Raw genomic sequence first — 17,598 nt, forward strand, 5'->3', positions numbered from 1 at the left:
TAACATTAATAACTCCTCCATGAGAGTGCTGACTCTGGACTTCCTGCTACTCTGTTTCATCTTTCTTACTTATACCTAGTATACCATTTATAGTATTTGATATTATAGTTTTTCTTAGACTTTGCCTCCATTCCCATCATTTCAGGAATGTAATTTATCTTTATCCTATTAAATGTGTTCCTTCAAAGCTCCACAAGTGGTCCTCAACTTTTGCCAGGAATTTATGCCAGCCATATAGCTAGCTGGTCACTTCTCAGGACCATCTTCCTTTAAAGACAGAATCTTCAACAAGGAGGGATAAAAAAATTATTGTGATGCCTATCTAGAATCAGAGATATGATGGGGCCCCTGGGTGGCTCAGGTCATGATCTCGTGGTTCATGGGTTTGAGCCCTGCTTTGGGCTCTGTGCTGACATCTCAGAGCTTGGAGTCTGCTTCAGATTCTGTCTCTCTCTCTCTCTCTCTTTCTCCCTCTCACGCCTGCGTGCTCTTTCTGCCCTTCCTCTGCTCATGCTCTGTCTGTCTCTCTCTCTCAAGAATAAATGAACATTAAAAAAAATTTAGAATCAGACATATGAACGTTTCTTCTAATTTTACCATTTGCTCCCATGTGGTAGTTGACTGAAGGGAGGCTTCCCTTGTCAAACATTGTCCAAAACAGACAACTCAGTTCTAAAGGGACCAGGACAGGCTAGGTACAGTCATTTCCTTATCCCTCACTGTGGCTAAGCTCCACAAAGCACACCTTCCACATAGCAAATTGTTGGGCATATAGATGTTGGAGGAGTAAGAGCAATTCTTAGAACCATTGATTCAAAGACAAAGTCTTTGGAGGTGGTGATAGTGGTTGGAAATACAAGATTAAGGAGAAACATGGTAAATAGAAAAGAACAAAATTCCTGATGTTTTTCTGTAAATGAAGTTTCTCCTATTATCCTGGAGATCTCCCCTGCTTAACAAATCAGAGTGACAGTAGACCTGGGAGATTATTTTTTAAAACTTCTGACTTCCAGGGACTATATTTGAAATTAAAGCAGGACACACAAATAATCCTAAATATCATACACAGGTGTTATCAACCCCCAAAAAGCTTGGAGTTATCAACACCAAAAAGACTTACAGAAGTTGGTGACTCTTAAAAAACCACAGCTACCTTGAGGAGTTGAGAGCCCCATTCGAAGTTTACATTGGAACCTGTCAATGGGATGCCCTTTTAGTTTCAGAGACATACTCATCTGGAAATTTGAAACTTCCCCATGACTCAGTTTCCCTTCCTTTCACCTGTCTTTAATGAAGTGACAGTATTTGACAATGGCCAAGCAAGCAGCCACGGATGGTTCCCAGGCTCTGGCACTTACTAGGCAAAGGGGTTTCTGGGGTACTTGCATGTGAGGGAGCTGATGACAAAATAACATCTGTATAAGAGAATGCTAAGAGTCAAACAGGGGAAGCCAAGTTCATGGTCCAGGGATTCAAGAACAGAAGAAAAGAGGAGAAAAGGCGAGAGGAAGGAAAGGTCATTTTGCCCTGCGTGAGACTGGGAAACTGGAGCTCTCTCATATGACTGACTGACTCCCTAGGGTGTGGGGAGGGCAGCCTGGGTGGAAGGCACTGTATAGACTGAATAAGAGGCCCTGGTTTTACACAAACATCCTTCATTCTCTTAACCTACTGGCAAAGTACAAATCTAGAGACTTTCTCCCAGAATGCTCCCCTCAGTGATTAGAAGCTGAAAAGGCAGACGGATGGTTTGTTGTACAGTGTATCTGAACCAGCAGCCACTCCTGAACGTCCATGTAGGATGGTCTTGGGAATGAAAACATTGTCAGTAGAAGGGGCTAGGAGGCCTAACTGAAGCTAGATTTAGTTGGATTGCACATTTATTTGGGGGCAGCTCTGAAGTTGATGGAAATCGGGGCGGTGGCTGTGGAAAGGCGAGACTCCTCAAACCACTTCTTGGCACCATTTCCTTCCACAGCTAAATTAGTTTACTGATGATTAAGGCATGTTGTGAAAGATGCAGAGAAGGGTGGGGAAGATGTTTGCAGGGGCTGTGATGGTGGTGGAGGACAGAGCACATAAAGATACGGCCTGACTCCAGCAATTTAATATATACCAGTGATTGCAAGGGAATACAATTCAGAGTTCCAGGCTGTATTCTCATTTCATCCATGCAAATAGGGAAATAATGAAAAGAAGGGTGAAGGAAAAAGATATAATAGGAATGAGATTATTTAGCTCCATCAAGGAAAAGGGAGCAAAAGCATTAATCTCTAAGTTTAAAAAGGATACTTGGTAAATAATAAGCATATATTCTCCATGCCCAGAGTAGACATAACGAAAGAAAACGGACCACAGCCACAGCCAGAGGTGACATTGATCTGGGTAGTAGAATTTTCTCCTCACTAGGTCTCTGGAACAGAAAAGATGCCCTTGTTCTGATATGGCTTAGTTGTAGCCCCACCCCTCAGCACTGTTCTCACTGCCTCAGGCGTGGTAAGCACAGCCCGTCTTTTCAACTAGATGCGTCCTGCCCCAGACTCTGCCCGACATGTTGACCATAACTGACATGCGGACCACAAACTCATGAGAGGACCATCAGCCAGAATAACCCAGATTAGCTGCTCCTGAATTCTAGACTTAGAAGATGATAATGCTTATTGTTGCTTTGAGCTGCGAAGTTTGGGAATAATTCATTACAGTAAATAACCAATATTTTAACAACCTGAGGAACAGAAAGGGCAGAGCCAAGTTTGGGCCTAGGGAGCAGTTGAGTTGTGATCACCTCAGTCAACCTTATGAGAGTTTCTAAAGCTGGCATGACCCTTTAGAGTCATATGTATTCACACAGATCAAAATGTAGAACTACACCCTAGAGTTGGAATTGCTGATAGCCAGGCTTCTCATTCGTTGGCGGGCACTGATCTGTAGTTGCTTGGCCCTTTATGCTCTATCTCTCTACCCCCGGTTCTCACCTAAATGCCGGAACCTTTCTCCCCTATATACTGCCTGGAGATCCTACTGCACTCCTCACACAAAGGGCACTTTATGTGAGCTTGGAGAACATACCTGAAAACATTATGGGTGAGTTATATCAAGACATTAATAGAGACCTATCTCAACAAGTCCCCCACCATGTCCTGCACAGACTCTCAGGTTAATACAAGGTTCTCAAACACTTATTGTGATGGGACACTGTGAGAGACTCAAAAGAACTAAGACTCGGTCTTTACTCTTCAGGAACTGAAAATCAAGTCTACCCGCTAACTGGGACCCACAGGAGCTGAATACAATCAGCTAGTTTTTCTTCCTCACTGATACAGCTCTAGTTACCAGGGGAAGGAACTGTCTGAGGTCACTGAAGCTGTGAAGACACTCTTTAGTAGTCTTCCCTCCCTCCCACCGCTGCCCTGTCTCCTTCCTTCCCTTTCTCCCACCCCCCACCCCCAACACACTGTGATAAAGGAGAATTACACCATTATGAACAGAAGGTATTGGCTGAATGGCTTGGGTTTCCCATTATCTTCATTTAATTCTTTAATCCAGAGTGGGTGTTTTCATTTGTTTTGTTAAAATGCACGTATGTATTGCCATACATCTAGTACTTCAGTGGCTTTCAAACTATTTTGACAATGACCAAAGGTAAGAAAAAACATTTACCTTGTAATCTATCCAAGTATCCATCTATCTATATATATCTTTCTTTAAAAATAGCACCAAAAGCATGTGGCCCTAAATGCGCAATATTCTGGAATAGATCTTTTCTAATCTATTTCTTTTTGTAAAAATACTGGTCTTAACCCACTTGATTTCATGAACCATTAATGGGTCGCGACCTGTAGTTTGAAAAACACTGCTGTCTTCTGCCATACCACAGGCCTGGCCTCAAATTCAGGTGTTGGCCTTGTGTAATACAAACCTTAAAAGCCAGTGCTGTCTGCTTGCTAAATTGTTCTTCCTTTAGAAGTTAAAAGTTATCCTCGCTAAATGTACTGGAAGCAACATAAATCTGAGACTTTCTCAGAAGTTGGCATTAATGGGCTGTAATTTGGTGCCAGCGCTGGGAATATCAGTAAGTGCACCTGGCTCTGTCATTCTGCTTGATTGTCTGTCACAGTTGGGGAGGTACTTTCCCTCCAGATGCCCTTTGATGCAGCTCCCTTGAAAAGAATGCAAATTCTAGTCAACTCTGGCCAAGACTCCGATGGCCCTGGAGCTGATTGGATTACATGGCAAAGAGGCATGTGTGTCTGTCACTGGGAAGAGTGATGTGTTGTATGGGGAAACCAGGGGAGAAGGCAAGGAAAGGAGGGCAGGTATGGGAGAATTCTCCCTAACCTTATGCCAGCACTCCCAAAGCAGTAGTAATCATCCCACATTTGTGTTCAGTTCAGTCGCGGAGGATGGGGGAGAGAAGCCGACATGATCTGCAAGTCAAACTGTGTGTCAGGCCCTTCTGTGGGCACATTTCCATATGGTCACTGTAGTAAGGAGCTGACGTGTATCAAGTGCTTATTTTGCTTTAGGCGTTTATGTGCATTATCCCGTTTTAATCTCACAATTCTTCGAGGCGGAGGCTATGTGAATCTCAATTCTGTAGATGAGAAAACTGCAGCTTAGGGAGGGAGAATAATTTCCCCTAGGTGACACTGCCAGTATAAGAGGGAACCATGACTGGATCCCAGAGCTTCCCGAGCCCGGAGCTTGTGCTTGTCACCACCACTCTACATCGTCTCCATCGGGTAGATAGGAAACTGGCTCAGAAAGGTTGTGTCCAAGGTCACACAGCTAACAGGTGGCAGAGCCAGGATTCATGTGGAGTCTGTACTGACACCATGTTCTTTGACTAGAACCACTCAGCGCTGCCATATCCAAGGCCCACAATGACCTGGAGTAATTGAAGGGGAAATGTGGTTCTTCCAGGAATGTCAGCTTGAATAGGGCAGAGTGAAATAATCACAGGGCTGCTATTAAGAGACGTGTACTCTAGAGTGGATTCTCTACAAGCTTACTGGGGGTGGAGGGTGAGGAGGGCAATGTCTCAGATAAATCATCCTGCATCTTCAGACAACTAACAGTAATAATTCAATCTGCTGGACACGTCTGAGCTCCCTAAGGATCAGACTTAAAGATGGGAAGGCTTTGAAAATTTTTTAGTTTAGTAGAAAGACTCAACTCTTAAAATTCCTTCTTAAACCATGCACCTTATGAGAGGCCAAGAGAAATGTTATATTCTTCATTGCTTAGATAAATAGAAACAAACTCCTGGAGGACAGGACCATGCTGCATGGTACTTCTACTTAGCACTCAAGTCTTTCTCCACTGTTACCTTGTAAAGCCCCAGAAAAGAAATTTCTAGTGCCAGAGAAGATATTTAAAATTGGGGTGGAGGGAGGGAAGGGGCAACCCCTACCAATACCACTGAAGGCATTTAAGCAACAATTGTAATAGTTGTTAATATTATCTATATATGTGTATAATATTATATATAATGAATTAATATTGCATATAATTAATTAACATAAGTAGAATTCTAGAATCATTATCTCAACAGGAACTTAATTATTCTGCTTATAATTTGGAAACTTTCCATATATTGGATGTATTGTTGTTTATTAGGGTCCTCATATCCATGCCCTTTATATATAATGGCCTCACAAGCTTATTTAGGACAGTGACTGTGTCTGTAATGCTCATTCTGGTGAGCACAGTGCCTGCCACATAGCAGGTGCTCAATAAACATTCACCGAATGATTGAAGTTGTTGATATCCTCCCCCTTTTTTAGTTCAAATGGGAAAATAATGGTTGACAAATACCACAGACCCATTTTTAATTTAAGAGTGAGGATCAAGGTTTTGATGAACGAACACTGTTCCATAGTCTTACAGGCTCAGTGGAGGCTTTTATCACTAAACTTAACTGACATTACTACTAAACTAGCCACATTGGTTCTTGCTCTCCAAACAAACAAATGTCTCATAGAGGTTTTTCGGTTTGGGGGAAGTTTTTACAGTTTAAAATTTGCAACCCTGGACAAGAATATATTTCCCAGCAACTTGCGCCGTGGCTGGATGTATGTTCCTCCCACTCCTGCTGTGTGCGTGTGCGTCACCACCCTCCCTGCTCCCACCCAAATGGAAGATGCATTTCTCCCTACTGTTTACAGACAAGTCCCAGGAAAGACCAACCTCAGTCTCTTTGGTACAAGTTTTACAAGGGCCACCTGAGGGTACAGCCAGCTGACTCTAGCTGTTAGGACATCTGACAACTCAGGGTCAAGGGAAAATAGGATCTGAGGCCAAAAAAGAAAATAGACTGGTAAACTGGAGTAAAACAACTGGAATAAAGACTTCCTTTCAAAATTCAAACAGAGTCCTCACCCTTTGAAGGATAGGAGGTACAAAACAATGGCAAGACAACAGGAATAAAAGCCACATAAATCACTGGGCTTTTCAGTTTCTATTTACAAAGAAAAAGCTCCGGGTCATCCTTTATTTTCTGTGTTTATATTCATGAGAAAGAAAAAAAAAAAAAAAAACAAGGAGACTATAAAACTGAATATGGATCTCAGCATTACCAGCTGAACAGATGAAGGAATTTAAATGTGTTAATTTAAAAATTATGATCACAATGAAATACCGCTTCATACTCATTAGAATGCCTGTTATCCAAAAAATGGAAAATAACTAGTGTTGGAGAGGATGTGGAGAAATTGGAACCTTTGTGCATTGCTGATGGGAATGTAAACTGGTGCAGCTATTGTGGAAAACAGTCTGTCAGTCCCTCAAAAAGTTAAACATAGAATTAGCATATGACCCAGCAATTCCACTTTTAAGTATATACCCCAAAGAATTAAAAGTAGGGACTCAGGTAGATCTTTCCACCCACTGTTCCTGGCAGCATTGTTCTCAATAGCCAAGAGGTAAAAACAACACAGCTAGCTGCTCATTACAAGACAGGTGAATGGATAAATGAAATGTGGTCTATTCTATACGTTCAATGGAATACTATTTAGCCTTAAAAAGGAATGAAGTTTTGTTTTTTTTTTTTTTTTTTTTTTTTTTTTTCAGAGTTTGTTGAAATTTTATTTTATTTTTTTTTTTTCAGATGGAAATGATAAATTTTTATTTTGCTTTGTTTTTATGGAAACCTTCTTTTTTTTTTTTTATAATATATGAAATTTATTGTCCAAGTTGGTTTCCATAAAACACCCAGTGCTCATCCCAAAGGGTGCCCTCCTCAATACCCATCACCCACCCTCTCCTCCCTCCCACCCCCCATCAACCCTCAGTTTGTTCTCAGTTTTTAACAGTCTCTTATGCTTTGGCTCTCTCCCACTCTAACCTCTTTTTTTTTTTTTTTTTTTTTTTCCTTTTTTTCCTCCCCCTCCCCCACGGGTTCCTGTTACGTTTCTCAGGGTCCACATAAGAGTGAAACCATATGGTATCTGTCTTTCTCTGTATGGCTTATTTCACTTAGCATCACACTCTCCAGTTCCATCCACGTTGCTACAAAAGGCCATATTTCATTTTTTCTCATTGCCACGTAGTATTCCATTGTGTATATAAACCACAATTTCTTTATCCATTCATCAGTTGATGGACATTTAGGCTCTTTCCATAATTTGGCTATTGTTGAGAGTGCTGCTATAAACATTGGGGTACAAGTGCCCCTATGCATCAGTACTCCTGTATCCCTTGGATAAATTCCCAGCAGTGCTATTGCTGGGTCATAGGGTAGGTCTATTTTTAATTTTCTGAGGAACCTCCACACTGCTTTCCAGAGCGGCTGCACCAATTTGCATTCCCACCAACAGTGCAAGAGGGTTCCCGTTTCTCCACATCCTCGCCAGCATCTATAGTCTCCTGATTTGTTCATTTTGGCCACTCTGACTGGCGTGAGGTGATACCTGAGTGTGGTTTTGATTTGTATTTCCCTGATAAGGAGCGACGCTGAACATCTTTTCATGTGCCTGTTGGCCATCCGGATGTCTTCTTTAGAGAAGTGTCTATTCATGTTTTCTGCCCATTTCTTCACTGGGTTATTTGTTTTTCGGGTGTGGAGTTTGGTGAGCTCTTTATAGATTCTGGATACTAGCCCTTTGTCCGATATGTCATTTGCAAATATCTTTTCCCATTCCGTTGGTTGCCTTTTAGTTTTGTTGGTTGTTTCCTTTGCTGTGCAGAAGCTTTTTATCTTCATAAGGTCCCAGTAATTCACTTTTGCTTTTAATTCCCTTGCCTTTGGGGATGTGTCGAGTAAGAGATTGCTACGGCTGAGGTCAGAGAGGTCTTTTCCTGCTTTCTCCTCTAAGGTTTTGATGGTTTCCTGTCTCACATTCAGGTCCTTTATCCATTTTGAGTTTATTTTTGTGAATGGTGTGAGAAAGTGGTCTAGTTTCAACCTTCTGCATGTTGCTGTCCAGTTCTCCCAGCACCATTTGTTAAAGAGGCTGTCTTTTTTCCATTGGATGTTCTTTCCTGCTTTGTCAAAGATGAGTTGACCATACGTTTGTGGGTCTAGTTCTGGGGTTTCTATTCTATTCCATTGGTCTATGTGTCTGTTTTTGTGCCAATACCATGCTGTCTTGATGATGACAGCTTTGTAGTAGAGGCTAAAGTCTGGGATTGTGATGCCTCCTGCTTTGGTCTTCTTCTTCAAAATTCCTTTGGCTATTCGGGGCCTTTTGTGGTTCCATATGAATTTTAGGATTGCTTGTTCTAGTTTCGAGAAGAATGCTGGTGCAATTTTGATTGGGATTGCATTGAATGTGTAGATAGCTTTGGGTAGTATTGACATTTTGACAATATTTATTTTTCCAATCCATGAGCAGGGAGTGTCTTTCCATTTCTTTAAATCTTCTTCAATTTCCTTCGTAAGCTTTCTATAGTTTTCAGCGTACAGATCCTTTACATCTTTGGTTAGATTTATTCCTAGGTATTTTATGCTTCTTGGTGCAATTGTGAATGGGATCAGTTTCTTTATTTGTCTTTCTGTTGCTTCATTGTTAGTGTATAAGAATGCAACTGATTTCTGTACATTGATTTTGTATCCTGCAACTTTGCTGAATTCATGTATCAATTCTAGCAGACTTTTGGTGGAGTCTATCGGATTTTCCATGTATAATATCATGTCATCTGCAAAGAGCGAAAGCTTGACTTCATCTTTGCCAATTTTGATGCCTTTGATTTCCTTTTGTTGTCTGATTGCTGATGCTAGAACTTCCAGCACTATGTTAAACAACAGCGGTGAGAGTGGGCATCCCTGTCGTGTTCCTGATCTCAGGGAAAAAGCTCTCAGTTTTTCCCCGTTGAGGATGATGTTAGCTGTGGGCTTTTCATAAATGGCTTTTATGATCTTTAAGTATGTTCCTTCTATCCCGACTTTCTCAAGGGTTTTTATTAAGAAAGGGTGCTGGATTTTGTCAAAGGCCTTTTCTGCATCGATTGACAGGATCATATGGTTCTTCTCTTTTTTTTTGTTAATGTGATGTATCACGTTGATTGATTTGCGAATGTTGAACCAGCCCTGCATCCCAGGAATGAATCCCACTTGATCATGGTGAATAATTCTTTTTATATGCTGTTGAATTCGATTTGCTAGTATCTTATTGAGAATTTTTGCATCCGTATTCATCAGGGATATTGGCCGGTAGTTCTCTTTTTTTACTGGGTCTCTATCTGGTTTAGGAATCAAAGTAATACTGGCTTCATAGAATGAGTCTGGAAGTTTTCCTTCCCTTTCTATTTCTTGGAATAGCTTGAGAAGGATAGGTATTATCTCTGCTTTAAACGTCTGGTAGAACTCCCCTGGGAAGCCATCTGGTCCTGGACTCTTATTTGTTGGGAGATTTTTAATAACCGATTCAATTTCTTCGCTGGTTATGGGTCTGTTCAAGCTTTCTATTTCCTCCTGGTTGAGTTTTGGAAGAGTGTGGGTGTTCAGGAATTTGTCCATTTCTTCCAGGTTGTCCAATTTGTTGGCATATAATTTTTCATAGTATTCCCTGATAATTGTTTGTATCTCTGAGGGATTGGTTGTAATAATTCCATTTTCATTCATGATTTTATCTATTTGGGTCATCTCCCTTTTCTTTTTGAGAAGCCTGGCTAGAGGTTTGTCAATTTTGTTTATTTTTTCAAAAAACCAACTCTTGGTTTCGTTGATCTGCTCTACAGTTTTTTTAGACTCTATATTGTTTATTTCTGCTCTGATCTTTATTATTTCTCTTCTTCTGCTGGGTTTAGGCTGCCTTTGCTGTTCTGCTTCCATTTCCTTTAGGTGTGCTGTTAGATTTTGTATTTGGGATTTTTCTTGTTTCTTGAGATAGGCCTGGATTGCAATGTATTTTCCTCTCAGGACTGCCTTCGCTGCGTCCCAAAGCGTTTGGATTGTTGTATTTTCATTTTCGTTTGTTTCCATATATTTTTTTATTTCTTCTCTAATTGCCTGGTTGACCCACTCATTCGTTAGTAGGGTGTTCTTTAACCTCCATGCTTTTGGAGGTTTTCCAGACTTTTTTCTGTGGTTGATTTCAAGCTTCATAGCATTGTGGTCTGAAAGTATGCATGGTATAATTTCAATTCTGGTAAACTTATGGAGGGCTGTTTTGTGACCCAGTATATGATCTATCTTGGAGAATGTTCCATGTGCACTCGAGAAGAAAGTATATTCTGTTGCTTTGGGATGCAGAGTTCTAAATAGATCTGTCAAGTCCATCTGATCCAATGTCTCATTCAGGGCCCTTGTTTCTTTATTGACCGTGTGTCTAGATGATCTATCCATTTCTGTAAGTGGGGTGTTAAAGTCCCCTGCAATTACCACATTCTTATCAATAAGGTTGCTTATGTTTATGAGTAGTTGTTTTATATATTTGGGGGCTCCGGTATTCGGCGCATAGACATTTATAATTGTTAGCTCTTCCTGATGGATAGACCCTGTAACTATTATATAATGTCCTTCTTCATCTCTTGTTACAGCCTTTAATTTAAAGTCTAGTTTGTCTGATATAAGTATGGCTACTCCAGCTTTCTTTTGGCTTCCAGTAGCATGATAAATAGTTCTCCATCCCCTCACTCTCAATCTAAAGGTGTCCTCAGGTCTAAAATGAGTCTCTTGTAGACAGCAAATAGATGGGTCTTGTTTTTTTATCCATTCTGATACCCTATGTCTTTTGGTTGGCGCATTTAATCCATTTACATTCAGTGTTATTATAGAAAGATATGGGTTTAGAGTCATTGTGATGTCTGTATGTTTTATGCTTGTAGTGATGTCTCTGGTATTTTGTCTCACAGGGTCCCCCTTAGGATCTCTTGTAGGGCTGGTTTAGTGGTGACAAATTCCTTCAGTTTTTGTTTGTTTGGGAAGACCTTTATCTCTCCTTCTATTCTAAATGACAGACTTGCTGGATAAAGGATTCTCGGCTGCATATTTTTTCTGTCTAGCACACTGAAAATCTCGTGCCAATTCTTTCTGGCCTGCCAAGTTTCAAAAGAGAGATCCGTCACGAGTCTTATAGGTCTCCCTTTATATGTGAGGGCACGTTTACCCCTTGCTGCTTTCAGAATTTTCTCTTTATCCTTGTATTTTGCCAGTTTCACTATGATATGTCGTGCAGAAGATCGATTCAGGTTCCGTCTGAAGGGAGTTCTCTGTGCCTCTTGGATTTCAATGCCTTTTTCCTTCCCCAGTTCAGGGAAGTTCTCAGCTATTATTTCTTCAAGTACCCCTTCAGCACCTTTCCCTCTCTCTTCCTCCTCTGGGATACCAATTATGCGTATATTATTTCTTTTTAGTGTATCACTTAGTTCTCTAATTTTCCCCTCATACTCCTGGATTTTTTTATCTCTCTTTCTCTCAGCTTCCTCTTTTTCCATAACTTTATCTTCTAGTTCACCTATTCTCTCCTCTGCCTCTTCAATCCGAGCTGTGGTGGTCTCCATTTTGTTTTGCATTTCATTTAAAGCGTTTTTCAGCTCCTCATGACTGTTCCTTAGTCCCTTGATCTCTGTAGCAAGGGATTCTCTGCTGTCCTGTATACTGTTTTCAAGCCCGGCGATTAATTTTATGACTATTATTCTAAATTCACTTTCTGTTATATTATTTAAATCCTTTTTGATCAGCAGGAATGAAGTTTTGACACATGCTACAAAATGGACGAACCTTGAAAATATTAATGCTGCATGAAATAAGCCAGACACAAAGGGCAAATATTGTATAATTCCACTTATATGATGGCATCTAGAGTAGTCAAATTCATGGATCCAGAAAGCAGAATGTAGGTTACCAGGGGCTAGGAGTATGGACAGTGGAGAGTTAGTGTTTAGTGGGTACAGAGCTTCTGTATGAAACATTTCTGGAAATAGATAAGTGGTGATAGGTATGAATGAACTTCATGCCACCGAATTACACACTTTAAAATCATTAAAATGGTCATGTCTATGTTATGCATATTTTATCACAATAAAAAGAATATGTCGTCAAACCTGTGAATCGATTCATTACACTTGCAGTGTCATATCAATGTTACCACCAGCTCCTACCACCTCCCGGTGAATAGGGCTTGCGTAGCTCAGAGGCAGGGGAAGTGGGAGCTGCCAGTGTTCACCAGCTGCTCAGCTGGCCTTGAACCGCTTTCCTCCACCAGGAACCAGGGGAGATGGGAGCTGCTGCTTGGCTTCCAAGTCCCCTGGAATATCACAGGCTGTGGGGAAAGGAGGCGTTGCACTCACCAGCTGCCCCACCCCATTCCTCCTTACCAAGCAGGGGCTTGGTGGGGGGACCCCTTTCTGGCCACCCACCTGTAGGTTTGCACAGAGCTAGGGAAATGGGAATTGCTGTTTGGCCGTCAAGGTTACCTCAGCCTGCCACAACATGGATCTGGGTAGGTGGGATGGGTGCAGCCAGCCTTTCGCTGTTCCTACTGAGTTCCTGTAGGTTTTGATGAAAAACTATTTCGTAAATTGTTGTCAGCCCTTTGATCAATCTCCAGAGATTTTGTATGATTGTCTTTGCTAATTTCTACTAGCTTAATACATGTCTCTCCAGGGATGAGGTTTCAGTGGGATCCCTGCACCACCATTCTGGAAGCCGCACCTTCTCTGTAGAGCTTCAACTAACCATAATGGAAACATACATATTTTCGAACAGCAGCATTTTGTACAGGTCACTTTGAAGGATCTTCCTTGTAAATTCATGTGTCAATCTTCTACCTTTCTTACAGTATCCCAAGGAGAAACAGAGATAGTGGTCACATCCAATCTCAGGTTTGTCTAAAAACTTGGAGATGATGTGGTGGTGGCCAAACCCTTTGCTCAGAGAGCTAACAGTCTGAATAAGAAGCATGATTTGATTAGATAAACCTGAGATCAAAAGTGAAGTGTCCCTGCAGGAAGGTAAGGGGATTAACACTGTGGAGGCATGCAGAGCTTTTGGAAAGACAAGCCCTTTGAAATCCACAAAATCATCTGCGTCTCAGATAGGGGCTTTGAGTGACTTCTGAGGGATTAGACCCTGTCCGTGGTGTTTGCTTCATAGAGATGCATCATTATTCTCAATGATGTTTATTGAATGTCCCCTCAGAGGCTGGCATTGTAATTATCCGTTTCTAAGTCTCTGCATAGCCTTGCTTTGATTTTGCTTTTTTTTTTTTTTCCTTTGAAGACTTTGCTATTGCTGGGGATTTAATATTTCTCTTATTTTATATTGGTTTTTAAGGAGAAGAGGCAGTTGACTCAATGCTCTGTATATACAGTCTTGTAAAGCCACAGCTGAAGATTTTAAGTATTATCCTGCTTTGGATAACCTGCCACTGTACAAGAAGCTGTTTTCTTTGCTAGACTTGCTACAGGTTGGAAGGGAAGCTGTCCTTCAACAGTGGCAAATGACACAGCTATCATTTCTGCAGGTCCAGAATGATTAATAGGTTTTGCCTCATCCATCCCCTCTTCTGACAAGGTTGGAGAACAGTTTCATTATTACTACTTTCTGGAAGAAGAAACAAAATTATTTGCCAGCATGCTTAAAATGATGAATTGCTAAAATGAAAGAAGTATCTTTATAATCCTTTTAGATGTCTCTTAATGTAGCTCTTCATTTTCCTTCCAAAGACCACTTGTTTATTAAGATCTGCCATGTGAAAACTCGCAATGCGTATTTCAAACATCAGTTTAAAATGATTCTTCAGGTGCAATGCCAGTAACTTTAATAGCCCCCTTTGCAATGCTTCTGTGATCTCCCCGGCACGTCCTTCGAAGCTCCCTCCTGTCTCCCCTTCCCTACCCAAGTGCATTCTGAATAACAAAGAGTTTCTGGCTGGACTTACTGTTTGGGTCAAGTTCAGAGAGTGTCCTTGTGTTTCTTTCATCATCTAATAAAGATGGGGGGCGGTGTGGGCAGTGGTCAGGGAAAGCACGTCGTAGAGAGGAAAGGCAAATGGAGATTTTTGATTCAAAGACTGTAGCCCCATCACTTTCTCTTACATAAAAATTGTATTCATCCCACACTTCCTACTGCAAATCACTCTGGTACGACGTGACAATGCAGCAGATACCCAAGGACTTTTCCCACATCACACTACAAACACAGTCACCCTCTCTGGGGAACCTAAGAGAAACTTTTGGGCTTCCACTTCCCCTCCATTTGTTTGAAGGATCAAGAGAACACAGTTCCATTTTCAACAAAAATTAAAAAGGAAAATCATGAAAAGAGCCAGCCTCCTCTTTTTTTCTCTCTCTTAATATATTGTTGCATCCAGGGAAGAGGAAGCGGTGAGCGCCACTGATACTGGGTCCCCAGGGACCCTATAAGGGTCACTCCCCAGCTATCAAATGAGCATGTCTTCCTCCACTTGCACAGCAAGTTTGTAATGGGACTGGAAGTTACTTTTGGCTCAGCTCTGCTGTGCAAAAATATGAAATGCCATGGTGCTTCAGAGATTCAGGCTGTGTTCACACCTGGGTTTTCGTAGGGAAGATAGTTTTCAGTTTTAAGGCTTTAGAGATTTGAAAAGCCATTAGCCATATTCCTGCCAGCTTCCATAGGCCTTGATAAGATGTGTGTGTTCCTTAAGGACAGGAGCAAATTCCTTCCACACATTTTTGTTTTTTATTTCTTCTTTAGGTACTGTCGGTGGTGCCAATGGGCCAGTTCAATTTGGGACTTAAAATATGACAACATCTCATTTATTCTGCATTGTTGCAAAGTAATGTGTGCACTGGATAAAAATGGTCAGATGACTGAACTGTCACTCTTCGAAGAATTTAAAATGAAATGTATTTGGAGTGCATTTAGTTAATAAATAGGTAGAGATGATTAACCTGTTCTTTGACCATGCAAGTTCATTATTATTAACATGCTTTTACTGGCTGCATCAGAGATGTCCTCAGGGCCTATAGGGATGAAAAGGACTTTCTGCAGCCTCACTTACGGTCTTGGAGTCTTTCCTTGGTTTTCTGATTTCTAACTGTGTGCTCATTTGTCCTCACTTCTGCCATTCCTTCTCAGGATCTGTGTCTGACAAGCTTCATTGTCGTCTTTGGTCCCAACTACTTCACCAGCAACTGTAACCCGGAACAAAACTGAGAGAAACCAGATTGCTTAGTTCTACATACATTACTTGGTAAATATGCTCTCTTGTCAAATGAGTAAAAAGCATGGGTTTTATGATAGCTCTGAGACTCTGATTCATCCCTTCTATCATTATGTGAGGAGATGGGCTTTATGGTAAGTGGCATTTTGTGCTTAGAAAAATACGTATTTTTGTTACTATTATAATTAGCCTTCAACAGAACAAGTCACTTGGACCCCCAAAACAGATTTTGAACCACCCACTTTAACTCTTCCTTGCTACCTCCTTAATCAAGGCCAATGTTATCTCTCACAGACTATTAAAACTGCCTCCTACAGGTCTCCCAATATTATTCTGGCTTCCTTCCAACCCATCCTCCACACTTTAGTCAAAATGAATTTTGGAACATGTTAATCTCATTATCTTGCCCTCATTGCCCAGTGGCTTTCCATGTCAACCTCACCCTACATCACTCTCCCTCTCCTGCTATGTGCTGCCCACACCATCTTTTCTCTTTGGCCGTGTTCTCTATACCACAGTCCTTTGTGCATGCTGTCTTCTCTGTCTGGAATGCTCTTCTCCCAGTTTTCCCCATGGTTGGCTCCTGATGTCCTTAAGTTCTCAAATTAAATATAAGTTTTTCAGGCAGACAATTCCTAACCACTGTAACTAAAGTAGGTATTCCCAATTATTCTCTGTCTAGGGTGGATAGACATACGGGAGTGAACACAAGTATGAAAATCTTTGTATCACATATTAACATCCATTGGGTCGCCTGCACCACGAAAGAGACATTTAAAAATCAGGCAGACAATGACTTTTCCAGTTGACTTCAGCCCTCTGTCAACAGCCACTCCAGTGCTAAAACAAAAAACATATGAATGAAGTGGCCACAGTAACAGATATGGAGGCTATACATGGGCCCAACAGCATGAAGTACATTTGCCAAGGCTGATCTAACTCCTATCACTGGTGAATATCCAACATGCCAGCAACAGACCCTGGTGCTGAGCTTCCAATATGGCATCATTGCTCATGAAGATCAATCCGTCACTTAGTGAGAAGTTGACTATATTGAATCCTTTTCATCTTGAAGAGCGAGTGGTCTTTTGGTCGTAGGAATGGACACATACTTCCAAGGGTAGAAAAAGGAGTTGGTCCCACCTGTCTGCACTGACAGTGACCACTGTTCTACTTTTCATCCCTGTAACTCTGCATTCTGCAGGGTTAGAATTCTCATCCTCACAAAGGGATACACTTTCACTCGGGGACATAGCAAGATTATCCATTGAATTATAAGCTACAGCTGCCATGTGGGCATTTTTTGCTCCTTGTCTTCAGGGACCAGCAGACAAGGAAAAGAGTCACCATTCTGGCACAGGTAATCAACCCAGTCATCAGGAGGGAGAAGGCTGTTGTCACAAAACGGGTCATGGAGGAGTAAGTGTGGAACCCTGGTAACCCATCGCGGTTTCTTTTGGTACTTCTCTTCCCACTTGTGACTAAAAGAACAAGTGCAGCAACCCCTTGCTGAAAAGGGCATGTGTCTTAGTCCACTTGGGCTGCGATAACAAAATACATAGACTGAGTGGCTCAAGCAGTAACATTGATTTCTCACAGTTCTGGAGGTTGGGAATTTCAAGATCAAAGTGCCGCCAGGTTCTTTGTCTAATGAGGGCCTGCTTCCTGTTTTGCAAATGGCTGCCTTCTTGCTGTGTCCTTAAATGGTGCAGAAAGTCCTCACATGGCTCTGGTCTCCTCTCCTTGTAAGTGCACTAAGCCCATCATGGAGGGGCTTCCATCTTCATGACTTCATCTAAACCTAATTACCTCCCAAAGGCCCTACCTCCAGATACCATCACTCCAGGGTTAAGGGCTTCGACATGTAAATCTGGGGTGGGAGGACACAACAACAGAGCAACATGGTGGTTGAGGCTCAGATGCTTTGGGGATGAGGATATGGGTCACACTACCTGAAAAGCCACTGAGACTGGCAGAGGTGATATCTGATGGTGACAGGGATGCAGAC

General features: G+C 41.5%; 1 protein-coding gene across 1 annotated transcript in view; it reads left to right on the forward strand.

Annotated features, from left to right (window-relative positions):
- Positions 1–17,598, forward strand: part of PTCD2 (pentatricopeptide repeat domain 2) — a 120,456-nt gene that overhangs the window by 96,972 nt on the left and 5,886 nt on the right. The window contains exon 10 of the mRNA XM_045446736.1: positions 15,506–15,620. Coding sequence (XP_045302692.1) covers positions 15,506–15,583 — 78 coding nt within the window. The 3' untranslated portion in view covers positions 15,584–15,620. The remainder of the gene's footprint in view (positions 1–15,505; positions 15,621–17,598) is intronic.

This window comes from Leopardus geoffroyi, chromosome A1 (assembly GCF_018350155.1).
Source record: "Leopardus geoffroyi isolate Oge1 chromosome A1, O.geoffroyi_Oge1_pat1.0, whole genome shotgun sequence".
NCBI lineage: Eukaryota > Metazoa > Chordata > Mammalia > Carnivora > Felidae > Leopardus > Leopardus geoffroyi.